The 19121-nt window shown below is 37.8% G+C and overlaps 1 protein-coding gene across 1 annotated transcript in view; it reads right to left on the bottom strand.

Moving 5' to 3' along the window:
* NUDT14 (nudix hydrolase 14) overlaps nt 1–19121 on the bottom strand; it is a 60098-nt gene that overhangs the window by 20386 nt on the left and 20591 nt on the right. The window contains exon 2 of the mRNA XM_068682558.1: nt 11679–11722. Coding sequence (XP_068538659.1) covers nt 11679–11722 — 44 coding nt within the window. The remainder of the gene's footprint in view (nt 1–11678; nt 11723–19121) is intronic.

Below are 19121 nucleotides of genomic sequence, written 5' to 3'. Positions count from 1 at the left end.
CTGCACAGTGCCACATTTTTCTTCATTTTTTACAAAGGAAAAAAAAATATTGTCTAATATAAAAGTGTCAAGGTGTATCTGAAACTTGCCTCCACGCTTTAAAAACAAGCTGCACAACTAAAACACTGCCCCAGCTTAGGCCTGCCACCCTTTTCATTCCGGGTAGCGGGTCACTCCTTTTGCAATACTCTGCAGCTGTAAATCTTTGCTGGCTATGCCTGCAGCAGCTGACACCCAGGCAAACAGCTGGTGCAAAAGACCAGGCCATTAAGGCAAATGCCATGCCACAGAGCCACAGACCTGCACCTGGGACCCACTGGGCTAAAACTTTGTATGCAGGGAGCACTTGGGGTACTTGCCATTGCTGGTGGGCTTGGTACATGTCTGCAGGCAAGAGGAGGCAAAGGAGAACACCCTCCAAAACACCCTGCACATATATTTGCTTCTGTAAAACACGGATTGCCTTCAAGCAATAGTGGAGCCCTTGCTCTCCTGTACTGCATCTCTCAGAGGCTGCTTTAAGGACTTCCACTGAACAGAAACAAACTGCATTAGAGATGCCACAGGTCTGTACAGTGTCTTCCAGGGCTGGCGATGACCACAGACCTGCTCAGCCTTCAGGCCAGCTCCTCCTCGCTTCAGATGTACAATAAATCACTGCTCCAGTGACCAGAGGCTTTCTCCCAGAGAAGGCACGCACATAAACAGGGTGCTGTGCAGTAAGGCAGGACACTGTTCTTTCTATAAATATAGCAACAATTAGTGTAGCCTTGAAGTATTTTAAGAAAGATAAATACCTAAAATGTCAGCAAGATGTATCTAGAAGAAAAAAGCTAGGCTGTGCTGAAGCTTTTACTCTAATCTTGTTTGCTGAAAAAGGTGCCTGGTTTTGGTATTTAATAGAGCATTTTCTTAGATGGACTGAACTGTTCAGTCCAGGAACTCACCTAGCAGTTAACCAGCAGAATTCAAAGAAAAGCCTGACTGAAATAGCTAAGCTTTCTTTAGGCTTCTCTAATGGCTGTCAGGCTTCCCTAAAATGTCAATGTGCAGAAATCATACGTAGCCAGGAGCGAGCTGCAACACAGGAATCCAGAATCTTAATTCCTCTTCCACCTTTAAGACTCTCAATAAGAGCGATGATCTCCAGCAGAATACTTCCCTGAGAGCTGAAAACAACTCTTACAGGAGTTTAGAAAATGACTCCATTGTGTGCCACTGACCTAGAAAACCACTTCCAAGTTTTTCTTTCCCCCAGCATAGTACACCTCTGTATTTATTGAGCTCGTGGTAACTGATGCTTTGTGACATTTCAGCAGAGCAGACATGGGCGGAGAAATGATATTACAGCTTCACACCCTCGAGGCTGAAAAACGAAGGTGATGCTTCCTTCTAGGAGCCATGTAAAAAACATGGTACGTGACCACAGCAGGTACGAGGTAGGGGACAGACGAAAACTGACATCCTGTTAAAATGTGCACACGCATATGGAAGGACAGAAAGTTAATTCTTTTGAATTACATCCCAGCAATTAAGATCAGCAAGCGAGCTTTGCCAAAGCTACAAGATCAGGTACTTCTTGAGATCCAGAGCTTAAAGGATGTTATTGTGTTTGCTTTTGGCTGAGCTACATGCTTTGTATTTTGTTGTTGCTTTTTGGGGGACAGAAATAGAATTTCAACTTTGTAGTCGTTGGTTTTGTCATTTTCTGTCTTGAGGATTTGTCAGTTGTTAACCTGGCATACAGTTAATCCACAAGCACATGCTAACATTTCCTAATTGCTTTTCAAGAGACAAACTTTTAGAATCCCTTAATAAAAAGATTCATTCAGCCTTTCGTTATTCTTACATGTGACCTTAATGCATGCTTTACAAATGTGTATTTGCAAAATAAGTAAATAAATAAATCACAGTTTAGTAACAGCAAAGAAAAGGACAAGATTCTCTTGTCTTTCTGTGAATGAAATAAGACTCTCAAGACTGGAGATGAAGCTTTTTAAAGATAATCTTGCACTAATACTATAGTATGCTAAGTAATTGATGGGGTAGTAAGGGCAAAGAAACTGACCCTTCTTTAATCATTTTAAGAGCAAGTCAGGATATTGTTTTGTAGATGTCTAGTGTGGGTATGTGTGTGTGACACACACATTCTGATCAAACTGAATAATGGAAGATAAAGCACCTAAAAAGACTCACATTAACACTGAAAGCCAGGGCTTCCCAACTATTAACCCCAGCTCCTTCCATCTACTTTTAAAGGCTAAAAATTATCACATAATTAGTTGAAAGTCCATAATATTAGGAATGACAGTCTCCTGCACCATAGTGGAAATTCAAAATTATAATGTTATTTGATTAATTAAAAAAAAAAAGGAAAAAAAAAAATCAACCAAACCCCCACAACACTATCAGAGCCTGTGCTAATTCAATGCCAGTCTCAAAGACAATGAAAACAGACTGGACACTGAAAACAAAATTCCAAAAAGAAATACAAAAATGGCATGCAAGAATAAAAGTAAGTAATTGACTTAAGTCCCCTCAACTCCCAGCATATTTGGTATTAAAAATCCCCTATTTGCAATCAAAAGGAAATAATCAATTGCAGTGTGCAACCATAAAAGTATTTAGGGAGATGTACTCATCTCAGCTGGAGAGCACATGAATACAAAATATACACGTAGTATTTTTGCCTTGTATGTTTGATAAAGGAGCAAATGGCAAGATTCATAAATCTCTCAAGAATGGAAGTAAGAGAAAAATATCACTTAGATGTGCTACAATTGTTTTAGCTTTAAAGTATATTTTTTTTTCATTAAGTTACATTAATTTGGCTTTCTTTGTTTATACAGAGTTGACAAAATGATCTTTCACATTATTTGCTGTGTCAGATCTATAACTCCATTTAGTCTTTTTTTTTTTTTTTTTTTAAAATTATTACCTTTGAGAAACACCGTAGATCAGGATTAAAGCATGCTAGTGAGCAAGCATCCTTTTCTTTTCCAAATCAGAAATGACTGAGCTTTCAATTTTAAAGCAACAAACAAGCAAATAAACAAACCTGTTTGAGAGCTAGCAATCAGAAGTAATTGTAAGGGAGGATTCATCCTCCAGGAGGGCCTATTTCATCTTAAGTTACTTCAAAATTATTTTTGGTGACCATGAGCAAGAACTGCATACAGCCCCTGTGTTAATTCTGTATTCGAATTAACCATCCACAGTTGGACACATCCCTGAAAATTTACAACTTGGTACCTAAAGCGCTGTCGTCTTCCTTTTATCAGAGAAGCACAGTATTGTAAGCCAGGCCCTTCGTTTCAGAACAGACATGTAATAAAGCTGTACCCTTTGATTATTCTCCAGTGCAATTCCTTTAGTTTCCCAGAGCTTTAACTATAATGCAGATAGTCCTGAGATTAAACGTGGGCTTGCACAATCTTTATTGGTTCATTTAAGTCTTCCTTCAAAGCATTTTACATTTTTCAAAGGCCAGCACCAATCCAATTGGCTGCTTAAAATGCAGCCTATTACAAAAGCAAAGCTATAAGCTCCTGACAAAAACATTCAGCCTTTCATACTAATCACAGATAAAGTGGATTTGGCAAAAGATAATTAGAGACGTCTAGAAGACTTCTGCATTCAGATGAAATGTGAAAGCTTCCTCCTTTACGATTTAAATATTTAATATCAAGTAAAACCAGAATAAAGTGGTGAGATGCATATAGTTAAGAAAACGTTACGTTGGGAAAAATCCAAAGGAAGGCTGGTTTCAGAAAAGTGAAGTGCAGCAGGAAGTTGTTCATGACACCATAGAGCAGGAAGCATATGTTTGGTTAATCATCGGCCTGGTAGAAGAATGAATTAAGGAGTGCTAACAAATCCATGCACATGCACTTCTAAAACACTCCCTATCTCCTTGTAAAGCAGTAATTAGTCCCCTATTCAAAGAATAAGATGCGGGACAACTTGTTTGGAATAAACAATCCTCCCAGCACCCTGTTTTCATCTAACAAAGAAAAAAAAAATTAAAAAGTAAATTCAACTGCAAAATAAATGAGACATCAAAGCACATTGCCTTCAATAACATTCTTTAAGTGTCATATCTTGGCCCGTATCCCAGGATACCCTTGGAAATGACACACTGCATCTTAATGGGATTCTTTCAACAAAATATTTTAATAAATAAATTCAGGTTTTATTCTTAACTTATTTCATTAAATAAATCTTTGTAGGCATTACATACAACAGATGTCAGAATCTGATGGGCTTTTGTTCCAATTCCATATTATTTTTCTGAAACTACTGCTTACAAATGCTATCACAAAATAAGACCACCAAGTGATCTATCTAAATGGCAGAAATATGACTTCATTCTGAAATGGCAAAAAGAAAACTTTTAAAACAACTTGAGAATTCAAGGACAGTGCACAGAATAAAAAAATCAAGTGTTCTGCCCAAGCTAAAGTAAGGGACAAACCAGCAACGTTCTTTCATACCTATCAAAAATCAAATATGAAGTGAATAGCAACTTTTTTTTCCAGGTATAAATGTATACTCTCACCACCATGAGTGAGAAACTGATAATGTCAGTTATTCACATTTTTCCTAGTTTCCCCATTTCTGAAATAATGGATTCAAGAGTTTCCTCTTTTCGACAAGATATTTTCTGATAAAATTCAAAAACACAGGCACTCAGATTAGAAAACATTTCCTAGTTTTCATAAAATTACTTTTACAATCCCAGATGCAGGCCATGACCACGTTACTGTCTCTAGACCATGTGAATACTTTTGACGCTCCTTTCAGACAAAAAGGTTTAATTCAAAACCACATGGAAGGAAATTCTTCTTGAAAGGTTCTTCTTGATTTCAGTGACTAGAATAGAATTAATATGTCCACTTATTTTAATATTGAAAAATATTGAAAAATTAAATTCTGCACGTTGTAAAAACTAGATGTCTTTACTTTGGCCACCATAAGCCTGTATGTAGAAATTTGTGACTCGCCAACCAAAACTTTTATATACCTGCTTAGTTTTAAAATATTTCTATTGATTTGGTTCTTAAAATTAGACAAACATCTTACTTTGTAATGAATCGATGCCCTGAACAAAGATTTTATTGCCATTTTACCCTATTCGGTGATAGGGCATAGTTGAGTTTATATGCTATATGGAGTTTTAATGGCAGATACTTAGAAAGGGGAAAATCAGAACATGGCTTATGATCTTGTGTTTGTCTCTGATAACTTTACAGCATCAAATACATTTATTTTTGCCTCATTGCTACAATTTTATTTAGATCAGATCCTAAGGTAACAACAACATAAGACATCTAAAAGACAGTAAACATGCCTGCAGAATTCCTGGCACACCAGTAGAGGATATGTCAAACCTTTGCTTAAAAAAAGAAGAGAAAACAACAGAAAAAAAAAAAAAGCATAAATGTATTTTATTTGCAAATATCATATGCAAACAAATCGTGTAATTACTTGGGTTGAAAGGAAATCAACAAGCTTCTAAGATTTTTCCTTTTAATGGCAGGAAAAATATCATTATCCTGATAGCACCCTTGATAACCAGATACCAAGTCTACACCTGAGCATTTCCAGTGACAGCGATTACAGAACACGCCTTCCCAGATCATCTTATTGCCCATTGTTAAAAATGGTTTCTTAGTATTTTGTTTATGAAATACTTTCTGTATGACACTATTCTTTCTCGTTCTGTCATTGATTACTGATGAAATCAAATGTTTCTGGCCTGCTTTAGAGCATTCCTTTCAATTTTTGTGATAAGCAGTAATTTCTCTCTTCGGTTGTATTATCCTTTGCAAGAACATGCCCAGCTATCATTACTTTTTCTCTCAGCTATTATTTCCCTAAACTTTTCATCATTTTTGTTGTTTGTTGAACTACATCCAGTTTATTTTAAACAGCGCATTATCTTCTGCTCTATCTTTGAAGATAATCATGAGAACTCCACTCCATTGACACCCTGGAGGAGATGTTACAAAGGCAGACAAGGTTTAGACAAGGTTTACACCACAACAGCCTATCATTACACATAAAAGGCACTTGCCACCCAAGAAAGATTGTTTTTTAACTTAAAAAGATGCTAAAAGGCTGTATTTTACCCATCTTAAAGCTACTGTGATAATTCTTGCGCAAAGGAAGCATCTGAGTTAAATTTCATGGTGTCTTATAATACACTAGGACATAAACCAGAAAAATACATACGGGATTAAATTTCCATAAAGCCCAAACGATCCGGCATATGAAACAGGAGAAGGAATTTAATCCACTCCTATAATGTGGTCAGGGCACATGACTTCCACCCCGTCTCCAGAGCTGCCTGCTGCAGCCCCTGAGCCGCGAGAGCAGCCGGCTGCCCCCGGCGAGGCAAAAAAGGGCAGCGGGGACGCGGCAGCTCCGATGGCAGCGGGATGCAGGTACCTCCCAAGGCGTTCGTCCTCCCACTCCGTGTCTCAAGACCCCGCAGGGGACAACACGCCGGCGTGCAGATGTCCTCCGCTTCCTTCAGCCTGCAAACCACCTCCTGATGGCAACCCGTGCTTTGCAGTTGTCTTTGCAGCACATAAAGCATCTTTTCTGAGCGAGCAGTTCAATTAAGAATGAAGTTGCTTTAAATGAGAAATAAGTCGATCCCCTAAATAAAATTATCTCATGCGGCAGGAATATTACTTCCCCTTCTTTTTACAGAAATTAGAAAAGAAAGTTTTTTCCATTAAGAATTTTTAAGTTGAGAACTACTCCTGAGCCACTGTGACATGTTTTTGTACTTAAAACCAAAGTATAACAAGGGTGCAATGCACATGCACAAGTTTAATTTTTGGGGTCCTACTGCCTTTTCCTTCTCACATGGTATTTTCAGGGTTAGGAGGAACTCACACAACACTCTTACAGGCAGTTCAGTCTCCTCAATTTATTTCCCTTCTGAAGTAGTGTACTTTCCAGTGAAAGTTTAATTCTTTTAAATAGACAACTAGCCATCATTTTGCTCAATATCCTTTCACAACACAAGCTGTCCTTTTCCTTGTCAGCTAGCAAAAGGTTCCTGTTCCTGAACATTATTACTCAAAGCACAAAAGCAAGCACATGACTCTGCACTGACCTTCATCTGTTCCCAAATTATGTCTTTTAAAAGCCTTGAATCTGTTTAAGGGGAGCTGCTGAAACCTGAAACGAACTGGGTCTATTGCTTTATAAAGTAGATGAATGTAAATCTTAAGTATTACATTTCAGGCTCCTACGGTACTAAATATAGCAAAATTAGGATGAGGGGGGAATATAACTGGAGCGTGACTCCGGTTTTAGAGACTTTTTTTTTGTTACAGGCATGGATGATTACTTTGTAATATTTGGCATATTTCTATTTCTGACAGAAAATCACTATAAACTTGCAGAATTAAAGTGCACTCCTGATCAGGTATTTTACTTTTAATAGCAGTGATCTTTAAAAACAAACAAACAAACAAAAACAAACAAACAAAAAACCCTTCCTCCCAGAAATTACTAAGTAGCTTTGATAGACTCAAATCTAAGAAGCACCCTGCATTAATGATTCTATGATTTAAATTTTTCATCTCTTGTATTCTGCGTGATTCTCTTAAGGGTGTGTTTAATAATGAGGAAAAAAAATTCACCTCAGTATTCAGAGGAAAATAAAGTTAACTATAAAAAAAAAGCACGATGAAATTAATGCAGAAAGCATCTTCTCCTGTGTGTTACTGCCTGACACAACAATCCATAATTATCTAAATTATCTAACACTTATGAGCACCACCTCAATAAACTTATAAAATACTTTCAATAGAAGAGGTAATCCAGACTTTTTTTTCTTCATCTACTTTTAGTAAATTTCAGCATCATTTCTAAAGACATGATAAAAACCTGTAGTGAGCTCTGATACTCTTCAACTGCATGTGTCAAAGAATCATTAACAAATGAGACTCCAAAGGACCAGAACAATAGTGAACACCTTATTTATGGATAGAAAATTGGCTTTCAAGTTGACAGATTTCTAGACAAGTTTACATTTTTTTGACAGTTATCAGATGAGAACTGTAACTTTCATCAAGTATATTTAATTTTCATATAAAGTCATAGAAACTTTCAGGTTATAAGAGGCTTCTGGAGATCATCTGATCCAACCTCCTGCTCAAAATCGGCGAACTTCCAAGTTAGATTTGACTTCTCAGAGCCACTCCAGGTTTGAATTCCTCCTAGGATGGAGACTCCTCTGCCTCTCTGGGCAGAACGTTCCCAGATTTAGCTACTCTCTGTGTGCACGTATATGTCTTTGTGCCCTGGGTCTTCCTTCTATTACAACTTAAACCCAAATAGGGTAGGAAATGCTGCCTCTTTTGTCTACAGTAATTCTCAACTGACTTTTGGCAGCACAGGTTTGGAAGGTTTGCCTTAGTAACAGTTTACTGTGTGACCAGTAATAATTTCACAATTTTTTCTTTTTTTTCTTTTTGGTCTTTAAATGGTATAGAGGAATTAAGAGTAAGCATAAATTACAAACTAAATAAAGCAGAGGCGACTCCAGACATACCCTAGTTTTGAATGCTCTTAAGAAAGCTCAGGAGCCACACAGTAGGGGCTCAAACACAGATCTGCAGTAACTAAAAAGGAGAGGGAAAAAAAAAAAAGAAAAAAGGGAAACCTAATTAAAAGTTGTCCTATTTTAGCTTGCACTAGTGTTACGCCAGCATGTGTACAGATAAGTGATTTTGTGTTGAGCCCTACTGGAATACATTGAGATAAGTAGGTGACTCACACCTAAGGCAAATGAAATGACTACTGCAGTCCTCTTGTTTTTGTCGTTGTATTATTTACTCAGCTGTTCATCTGAACAGTTGGAAAGGATACATTTATACAGAAATAACTTCAACTCTTGCTAAATATTTTCTTGTATCAGGTACAATTCTGGTACAATCTATTGAATGTTGGGTTATGCTGACCTCATTCAAGATGAGAAAAAACACAAAGGTCCCAGAGGAACCAGAAAAGACAAGCTCTGAGCTTACTGTCACACGGCACTGAAGTCAGTCTTAAACACTTCTACTTGTGCTGCTGAAGGAGGATAACAGATAAAGACATGAATCAGGCTCAACGTCTGTTTTTATGCAATTAACAATTATTTTTTTTAATATTAAATATCATTAAATCAATTGCACATATCAATTTTATGTAAGTATATAATACACACATATGCATACTTTGTAGATCTGTTGTTCCAATGTATATGTTCTATTTAAGTAAACAACCTCTTTTTTTAAAAAAAAAGGAGCATTTACCAGTGTTATAGCATTTTCAGTAATAAAACAAATTTGAAGTACTTCTGAAAAGTTATCTTAGTTATGGAAAACTCCCACAATCTTTCTGAAGGCGACAGTTATCTCCTATCTTTATGCACTAGGAAATCCTGACCAACAGGACACATGCCCTGGAAGCCCCTCCTCCCTCAGTATTTTATCCCTCATTAAGAGCAATGAACCTCTAAGGGCCCTCAAAGTGCAAAGTTCTCTACACTCTTCAGCAACTAGACAAGACGACTTTTCCATATAACTAGCTGTCTTACTTTCCATATAACAGCATATATCTTTCCATGTAACAGCTGTCTTACTAAAGTACAGTAAAATGTAGGGCTTCAAGGAATTATATGGAATTCTGAACCTAACTCATCTTTTTGATAATAATTGACTTTGCATTCACAAATAGGGTGTATGAAAAACATGTTTTTTCATATACAGAGGGTTCATATTATTACCTTAGGTTTCAGAAGTTGCAATGAATTGACTTGTGAAAGAGCGCGAGGCATTCTGCAGTTCAACAGTAGTCACTAATAAGTTAGGATGGCAGCTGTTGTACATCTGAAGCTAACAAATGTTATGTGACCAGAGATGACTGGCATGACATGTGGCTGTAGCCTTTTTATACAGTTATGTACTCAACTATTTTAAAAATGTTCACAAAAGTCCTTCAGAAATACTGTTCTCAAGAAGTTCATGGAAAACTGATCCTTTAATATTTACCCCACTCAGTTAGTTGCATATGCTCACACATTATCACACAGTGATAATCTGAAGCTAAAACAAAAATAATAACATAAATTATTCTTCTGGAAGATATGTTCTCAGCACAGTGACTTGAGGCTGGATTCACTTGCTTGAAAGTACAAGGCACATATTAAATTTCCAGCAATCAATTATCATTTCAGCTTTTGTATCTGTGCTCATAAATCCTGGCACATGCCCATATGGACAGACAAAGTGCAAAGACAGAACTGTCTTCCAGGCAAATTCCAAAAGCAAGTGTGAAGTTCAGTAGTGAAATATCACTCCTTTTTCTTCCCTTAACCTCAGGCAGTACAGGCATTTTTAATCAATTTAATATTTTCCTAGTCTTCTTGGAACTTTTACCTTCATAATCTTTATATTGATAAAAAATGTTATCACTGAAGTGATATAAAAATCCATTTCAAGAGCCTAAAACAAAAACATTCATTGTAAGGGTTTAGAAGGTTCTGGCAGAGCAAAATTTCAGAAAATGCAATTGATATTACCTACTTACCTCATACACAAGAAGAATCTCTCTCTCTCTACATGACTCTGGTTGGGTCACAATTTCTTTTGCCATTAGTACTTTCTACATTTTATACATTAATAAATTCAAAAAAATCCTTTTATTTCCTAGGGAAAAGTCGTTACCTCTGCTTTTTATTTTCCAATACCTGAATTTTCAGTAACTAGATTGCATTGTTATACATTTAAAAAGAGACAAATACTTTACAATTTAGTAACTCTGAGACTGCCTCTACATCATGCATACCCTAGTTGTTATTATTTTTCATTCTTTAGTGTCAGGAGTAAACTACTTTACCTCCTTTATAGGAAAAATACAATTGGAAAGACAAAATAAAGTCAGAGGTCATCCATTTTTTCCTGTGTGATTAGGAGAGCATTTTGGTCTACAGAATGCATGGGCTGAAAGCTTTCAGGCATTTGCAAAGTCCCTTGAATTAGGCTTTGCCTGAAACATCATTATACAGCAGTGATGGAGAGGATTAAAATACAAAACAAAATAAAAAAGCACAATACTAAGATTTGATCAAACATGAAACAAAATCTTCACCTCATTGCAAAAAATTGCCAGTGACAAAATCAAATGGTGTGACTGTAACTTTAGACCTCTTTTTATGAGCCTTTGTAGGGCAATATTTGGGCTTGTATATTCAGAGGTGAGGGAACGCGGTCACATATTTGGGCCCAGACTGTTTATCGACACAAATAACAGGGTTAACTATGTGCGGACAGAGTCCTTCCCTCAGTCAATATTTTCACACTCAAAGAAGAAAGCTTCATACAATTCAAACTTTTAGTTCCATCTTCTGTATCACGTGCCAAAACTCTTAACATCTGAAAAGTCAGGCACAGACAAAACATACTGAAAGACATAACGAACCATAAGAAGATTTTAAAATTTCTGCTAATTCTGTTTAAAGTAGTAAAGAAGTAACTGCATTATGCAAGAAGTAAGAATTGAGGAGGAATATGGAGGAAAAACATGAAACTCAATATACTAAGATTTGACCAGTGGAAGAGTATGAAACACAACATATAGAAAAAAGGAAATAATGTGATTCCATCTGTTACCTGTCATGTGTCCTCATAAAGTCCCAGAACTTCTTAGTGCCATTCTATGGAAAAAAAAAAATATATAAATGCATCAGTAAAATTAATTCCAAATGAAAACTGACTACAATGAAATTGAACAAAACTTTAGAAGGTATTTTTTGAACACTTGGTAGTACTGCTTTTACTTACGATGTCATAATTCTGGATTTTGACAGTAAGTATTAAAGATGGTGAGAACTATCTTAGGGATTTCTGAAGCTTTAGTCCACAGTATTAGGCTGACAGCTAATGAACGACTGAGGTAGTCTTTGAGCCCAATTCTGGCCATGGTGTCAACTTCAAACCCCAATCTACTCATTCAGGTGCTAGGAAGCTATATACAGCTAACTTTCAACCAGTAAAATAACCCATAGGTCTAAGTTCTTCCATGGTACATGTGCTGAAGTAGACTTAGCTTTGCAGGAAAGCTCAGCATTTACCTCCTGTACCGTGTCACTGTTTACTACTCACACCTCTGTTATCTTAATAAATTACAGGTACCACAGGTAACACGGCTGACACAAACACCTGAAAACCACCACTTTTCAACACACACAATTGCATATATATTCTATGTTCTGTAACCACCTTCATCAGTTCGTACACAGCAGGTAACAGAGACATACATAGAATCAGAATGGCTTGGGTTGGAAGGGACCTTGAAGAAGATCCAGTTCCAACCCCCTGCCATGGGCAAGGACACCTTCCACAGCCCAGGTTGCCGAAAGCCCCATCCAGTCTTGCCTTGAACACTGGTCCTTCTCTGGCAGCTTGTGCCAGTGCCTCACCATCCTCAGAGTAAAGAATTTCCTCCTGATGCCTAATCTAAACCTACCTTCTTTTAGTTTAAAACCATTACTACATGTCCTATCACTCCATTCCCTGACAAAGAGTCCCTGCCCAGCTTTCCTGTAGGCCTCACTTAGGTACTGGAAGGCCATTATACAGTATATAATTCTGTACCCTATCTATATGATGTGTGGAAATACTCTTCAGATGAAGAACAGCTTGATGAAATTCCCTCCTCACTCAGTTTTAAGTCTGTATAAGGACTCAGCATACAACCTGAGGAAATTCTTTTGGTTGACACCTTTCTTATATTAGCAAGGCAAGTAACAGACCAGCTGAAGACCTACAAACCTAAAACATGCCTAATGTGAAGAGCAGCACAAGCTCTCTATTATAAAGTATGATTAAACGGATGGTCAAACCCTGAGCAACTGGTTAATGATTTAAGGCAGGTAAATGCAAGCAATGAAAGAAGAATCAGGTTCAGTTGGTGGGTAAAGGTGCCAACCAATATAGACAGGCCCTTCAGCTCTATTACAGATGTCATGGCTACCAAGTACACAACAGCTGGTGGGGATTAGATAACAAGCACTCTGGTTCAGAGATTAAGCTCCTGAGCTTTATGAGTTTACCGAGCTTTTTCGAAGAGTGACTGTTTGCTTGCTAGCAGCGTTTGCCTTCATTCCCACAGCTCTAATTATAAACAGTTGTCCACCTCAAGAGAAACTCTAGTCTGCTCTTCCATCGGTGCCTGTGCATAACTTCTGTAGCACTGACAGGAATCAAATGCACGCATCACAAGAGAAGCCATGTCATTGTTTAAACGTAACATAATGTTGAAAGAGAAAGAAAGACAGCAAATTCTGTGTAAACTGAAACATTAAAACCCTTGGTCATCAAGCTGAGTGTACATCCAATCTGTTCCACCTGGTGAGAGACAGAGGAACTATGAAAGGACTAGGACAACCCATAGATGCAACACTCACTAGCACAGAGCAATGCTGTGTGGCAGTATGGTTTAATGTATTAAATTCATAAGGTCTGCTCAATCCTTTTGTAGATTTATTACTACCTGTAAGACATTAATGTGTGGGATTTTCTCTTGCTTGCAGATTGCTATGCGGTTTGTTGTTTGGCATGAGCAATTTGGGAGCGTGCACTGGGAATTCTGCATGTACCTTCACATTGGTTCTCCAGCTTTGACCTTCCACTGCCCTACACAGTAAGATGTGCTCCCACCCATTCTCCCTTTGTAGTGTCAGCTTGAGAGAAATGTGGGTGTCCAGCTGATGGAGAAGACAGAAATGCCTGCACCACAGATATCTTAGAATTGACTTAGGCTATTAGTCCTGTGATACTAATTCCCATGGTGTGATCACAGCAATAATCCTCCTGACTTTTTCCTCCTGCCATCGTTTTGCAAATTATAGAACCTGATTGCTTTGGAGCACTTATGAAAGGGTTTCAAATAGCTGAGGAAAATTACACCCTAGAGAATGAGCCTCAACCAGATGGGATCCATCAGATTCAAATGCCCTCTTCTCATGGGTGAGCCCCATTAACATTAACAGAACCTACCACATAGACGTGCAAATTATTTTTAACAGAAAGTAAAAGAAGAAACTTAGTATTTCAAAAAATAAAAATCAGGAAATACTTTACTTTTTCTATTTTCTAAGCAGCTGGACAGCATATAAGCACTTTCTCTAGAACATAATTTGGTTAGTTTAAAACCCAAATTCAAAACCAGCCACAGGCTAAATTAATTTTAATCTGTCCATTCAAGATGCTGGTTATGATCATATACTCAGACTGGACAACGTTGTTAAGGTCTTGTCTGTCTATATTTGAATACGAATTTATTTCATATGATCAACCTGCACCTGTCCAAATAAATAAATCAATAAACAAATGAAACATTCCAACATCTCATTGTTTACAATGGCAGAAACTCAAATGAGCACCATTCATGCCCTATTGTCCAAGTCAAATGTAATTTGAACCCAACCGTATGGAGTTGAGTTTCTATTGTACCCAATGCATGGTTCTTTCCTAACAGACTAGTATGAAGGTTGCTAATTATTAATAGCATGTAAACAGTTACCAATGGTTCTTATGCTGCTTTACATACTTTACAGAACATTAATTCTAACCAGTTTCCAACCAACTATGTAAAGCTGTACATAATATACCTATCTTATCATTAAGACAAAAATATTAATTGCAGAACTCATCAAGATTCATGCCTTTAAAAGCCAGGTAGCCATGACTACTTGTTAAATTTAACCATCCCATTCTGTATATCCTGTCTTCTACCTTTGACAATGTTCTCTTATCACCACAATTACAGACAGTTGCAAAGAATTAAAAGGTATCAGTGGGTCAACACCACTCCCAAAAACCAGAAGCATCTTTGTGAAATATGAAGGCTCTCTCAAACACTTAATGTTCTTCATTTTAATACATATATATTTATATTAAGTAGTCCATTCTCCAATGTCTATTAAGGAACAATCAAAGCATTTCTCATTGAAGTGTGAAAGTAAGCAAAATAGATCGCTTTGAGATCTTAACACTGACACTTAACACTTTACATGTAAAACTGACTTAAACAACTGTCCTTCAAATAGGAAATGTCTCTATTAAAGAGAGATATGTCAACACTATATTAGTTTTTATCTCTGTGAAATAGCAGTTTTGAAACTCTTCACAGCAGTATATAACACACAATTGATTTGGTAAATCTTTAATTACAAAGTAATTACACTCTACTTCTGTGCTCAGTGATCAGATTCTGTCATGTTGCAATGATGAACTAGTGCATATAGTATGTGTAAATTAATAAAGCTGTATTCCAGGGGGGGCAGCATGTAAGACAGCTTCGTTTCATGTTACTCAGAAGACAGATTACTTACATAAGCACAAATTGCGTAAGAAAGCCGTATCAGGTCAGGCAAGATGTCCATCTTGCCTTTAACAGCAAAAGGAAAATTTAAGAATAGAGGCATAGAGCAATGCTTCCCCAGACCACTCTTTCAGACCTTTGACAGAAGGCAGTTGAAGGTTGTCAGAAGACAATGCCCCCAGAAGGCATCCAAACTAAAAAAATCCTCCTTCTCCCCCTCCCAGAAAAGCAAGCACAAATAGCCATTTCTATACACTACTTGAGTGTGCAATAGCATGTCACAAGTCCTGCTCGTTTTGTCTGTAAGACTGACTTGATAACAGCATTGACAACTTAGAATTACAACAGCATACTACAAGCTTCCCAGTCCACGTGGAGCAAACTCGATCCCTTTCCGTTCAAGTGACTGCAGGACAACCACGCACTGCACAGGGCTCTTTGCTAGACAAGTGCTGACAGTGGATACAAGTTCAGCAGATGTGGCTCCTACCAGCAAGGCGCTGTTTATGATGCCACCCATACCTGATCTCCACATTCTCTGTCCTTCCTCTATCCGTGAAACCATTTCCTAAGACCCTTCCTGCACCTGCTCACTGCCATACTTACAGGCAGCAGCCTGTTCGCACCATCTGTGACAGATAAATTGGACTTGTCTACAGCCTCTGATCAGAATACCATTCTTTTTCCCACCTACACTCTTTCTGTCTCTGGATAAAATGCCGTAAGACTCACTGCACCAGGGATATAACTGTCCTCTGCTTTCCTCTACCACCTTATGCAATATGGTGTCTGAACGATGTGGTCCCATTGCTGTCAGGTTACCTGTGCAAAAGATAACCTTTGCTCACTAGAGAAACTCCTGTAAGATTTAGCCCAATCTAGCCAATGAAGACTACCAAAAGTAGTTTGGGGGCAGCTGGAATGCATTCCTCCTTCTCATCGCTGTGGACAGTACCAACACACAGCTCGTGCTTTTGGGAAATGTCTTTCCATGTATAGCAACGCTCAGCTCAGCATCGCACTGATACCATCCCCAGCTGTCAAAAAATAAACAAAAAAAACACAAAGCAAAACCCCTGCAGTTTGGCTGTGGTCTCTACCATTGTGTAGAGCCTCATAGGGACCCCCAACATGGGTTTCTGTGCAGATGTGACTTCTTCAGATGGAGGCAGTAAGCACTTTGATGTGATTTGGGAGAGACAGGTATAGGACTTTTCCCAAGGATCATTCTGCTCCTCCCAAAGAATGGGATCTGCTCACAGATAACACAAATGAATTAGTGGTGTGGTGCTGCAGTTATAAATAACAGGACCAGGGCCCTTCCAGTGCTACTGAGATTTGAGATGGTGAGGAAGAAAAAGAGCTGGTGGTGCCACGCAGCTTAATGTAACCTATGCAGAGGGCCACACTAAGGGCTGGCACGGCAGCTCTTAAAAAACACGAGTGACATTGTGATGGTGAGTATAAAATAATTGTTCACTACTTCCTATAATACAGAAGACTCTGTCATTGCTCGGTACCCGAGGAGGAAGTCTAAGGCCTACCTGGGCACTGAACTGGCTCCTTCAGAGGAACCTGTGGTACAAACTGCATTGTATATATACATTTTAAAACATCCGGATTTAATGTTTAATAAAATCTAGGCCAGGTAAAGTTTTATTCTTAAGAGTAAATTGAAAACATGCTAGTGTAGTAGGTGCAATAACACTAAAAAAAGAAATCTCTCTTTAAATGTTTCTTTAACACTAGGTAATAATTGTTACACAACGGTTAAACTGAGGTTATCTAAAGCAAATCCTCATCATGAAGGTTTACAGTAACATATTTCCTGTAGTGATTGTTGGGAGTTCAGACCATTCAAAAAGACAAACCTTACATTAGAATTGCACCAACTTAAATAACAGAAAAACTTCTCGTAAGGAGCTCTGTACATACCATACATGACCGAAGCAGTAAAGATATTTGTTCAGACTCTACATAAAGCTCTTTTTAAATTTGCATTATTTAAAGTATGACAATTCAAACAGCTGCTGAATTGAAAACATTGGCCAGCAGCATCTCTTATGTTTATCCAGAGAAAAGCGCTGCTTGGACAGACAGCAGCCAAAGTTTCCACGAACTGTGCAGCTGCACCAAAGCCACCTCAGTAAAAGGGGTTCATACCTTAGGTTACACTTTTGATGAGGCTGGTAACAGGCTAAGAAAGCAGATAATTTAGATGTTGGGGACATACGTCCAAAATAAGCAAACTAGCTTCACCTATGCCATTCAAAGAGGAAAAAAAAATCTGTCCATGACAATGATTAACTTCTTATTGTTTACATAACAGGAGAGACAACCAGACGTTTGGCGACCCATTGTGATGGGCATTAAGAATACTTAGTGGGAACAGTTCCTGTTCAATGATCTTACAATTCAGTTAGAGCCCAGACACAGTTGGTGTAAACAAACAGCGGCAGTTAAGGAAGAAAGGCAAATACATTATGGTATAGATAAGCTACATGCACAGGTTATGAGGGTTAAAATGAGAAACAACAGTAACGATCCCCTAGCCTCTACCAGTTGGGCTGGGTTTAAAGCGGTTATCCGTGACATAAATGTTCCATGCTTGTGAAAAAAAAATTGAACTCCTGAAGTTGATGCAATTATAGCATAAAAATAACTCTATCCTCACTGCTCCACTTCGTCTGTTACCACAGTTCTAAGACACAAAAGCAGTTAATGCCCTCAATGCAAAGGGATTATGACCATTCTTCAAGCAACAATATATCAGCATTACAGGTAAAAAATTAAGATAAAAAATTATTTGGCAAATAACGGTCTTAAACCAGAGTCAGCAGTGTCAAGCAAGTGTGCAGTCTCTGTTTAATCATTTACATGTAACAAAACTGTAAAACTTCCTACAGGAACAATAAAATTTTGCCTTCTGTTCTCATGAAGAAAAATCTTAGAAGTACAAGCGTATTTTTTCATTAAATGCATTTGTAAGATCTGTTTTCTATTGCGTACTTTCCCATATTCAACCAATCTTCTCTAAATTCATCCAGTTTAGTACCAGAGCACATAGCGTAACCTCTATCTGGAAATTTGCTACACATTCTTTTGCTGAGGTATCTCCTCGTTGCCCAGAACCACATGGCAAGAGAACAGCAAACTCTTCATTTTATTAAGTAACTGACTCCCGAAGACAGACAAAAATCTGCACCAACTCAGCCAGTTGCTGCAACCTCTTGTTACTTTTATTTTCTGAAGTGGTCTTAGCTTAATGCTTTTCACTGCTTTTTATGATCAATAATAACTGCCCAGAGGTAAATTTGCAATTACATCAACTCAGTAACTCAGTGCATCTTGGTTTACAAAATTTATGTTCCTACAATGTTAAATACGACCTGGAGATGTGCATTAACTACTGCTTCTCTATCAGCCACAGTTCTTGGGCTACACGGAGCGGACTTTTGCTAGGTAAACCTAGCAAGACAGGAGATGCTGGATGTTGCCACTTAAACCCTCACCCTTTTGGAAATGAACCTTTCCCTTTCTTTCCTCCCTCAATGCAGAAGAAGCACCCGTATCAGTTCAAATTTCCCTGTTATATTTCTTTTTTCACTTTAATAGAATCTGATGTCATATCTGTAGCAATTTTTAGTGGAAACATATGAGGATTTATAACCTCGTGCATACCATTTCTTGCCAGGTGAAATATTAATGCTATAATTCTTTGCTATATA

Source organism: Anas acuta, chromosome 5 (genome assembly GCF_963932015.1).
Source record: "Anas acuta chromosome 5, bAnaAcu1.1, whole genome shotgun sequence".
Classification (NCBI taxonomy): Eukaryota; Metazoa; Chordata; class Aves; order Anseriformes; family Anatidae; genus Anas; species Anas acuta.
The sequence above is the reverse complement of the archived record's forward strand: the minus strand, read 5'-3'. Positions and strand labels throughout refer to the sequence as shown.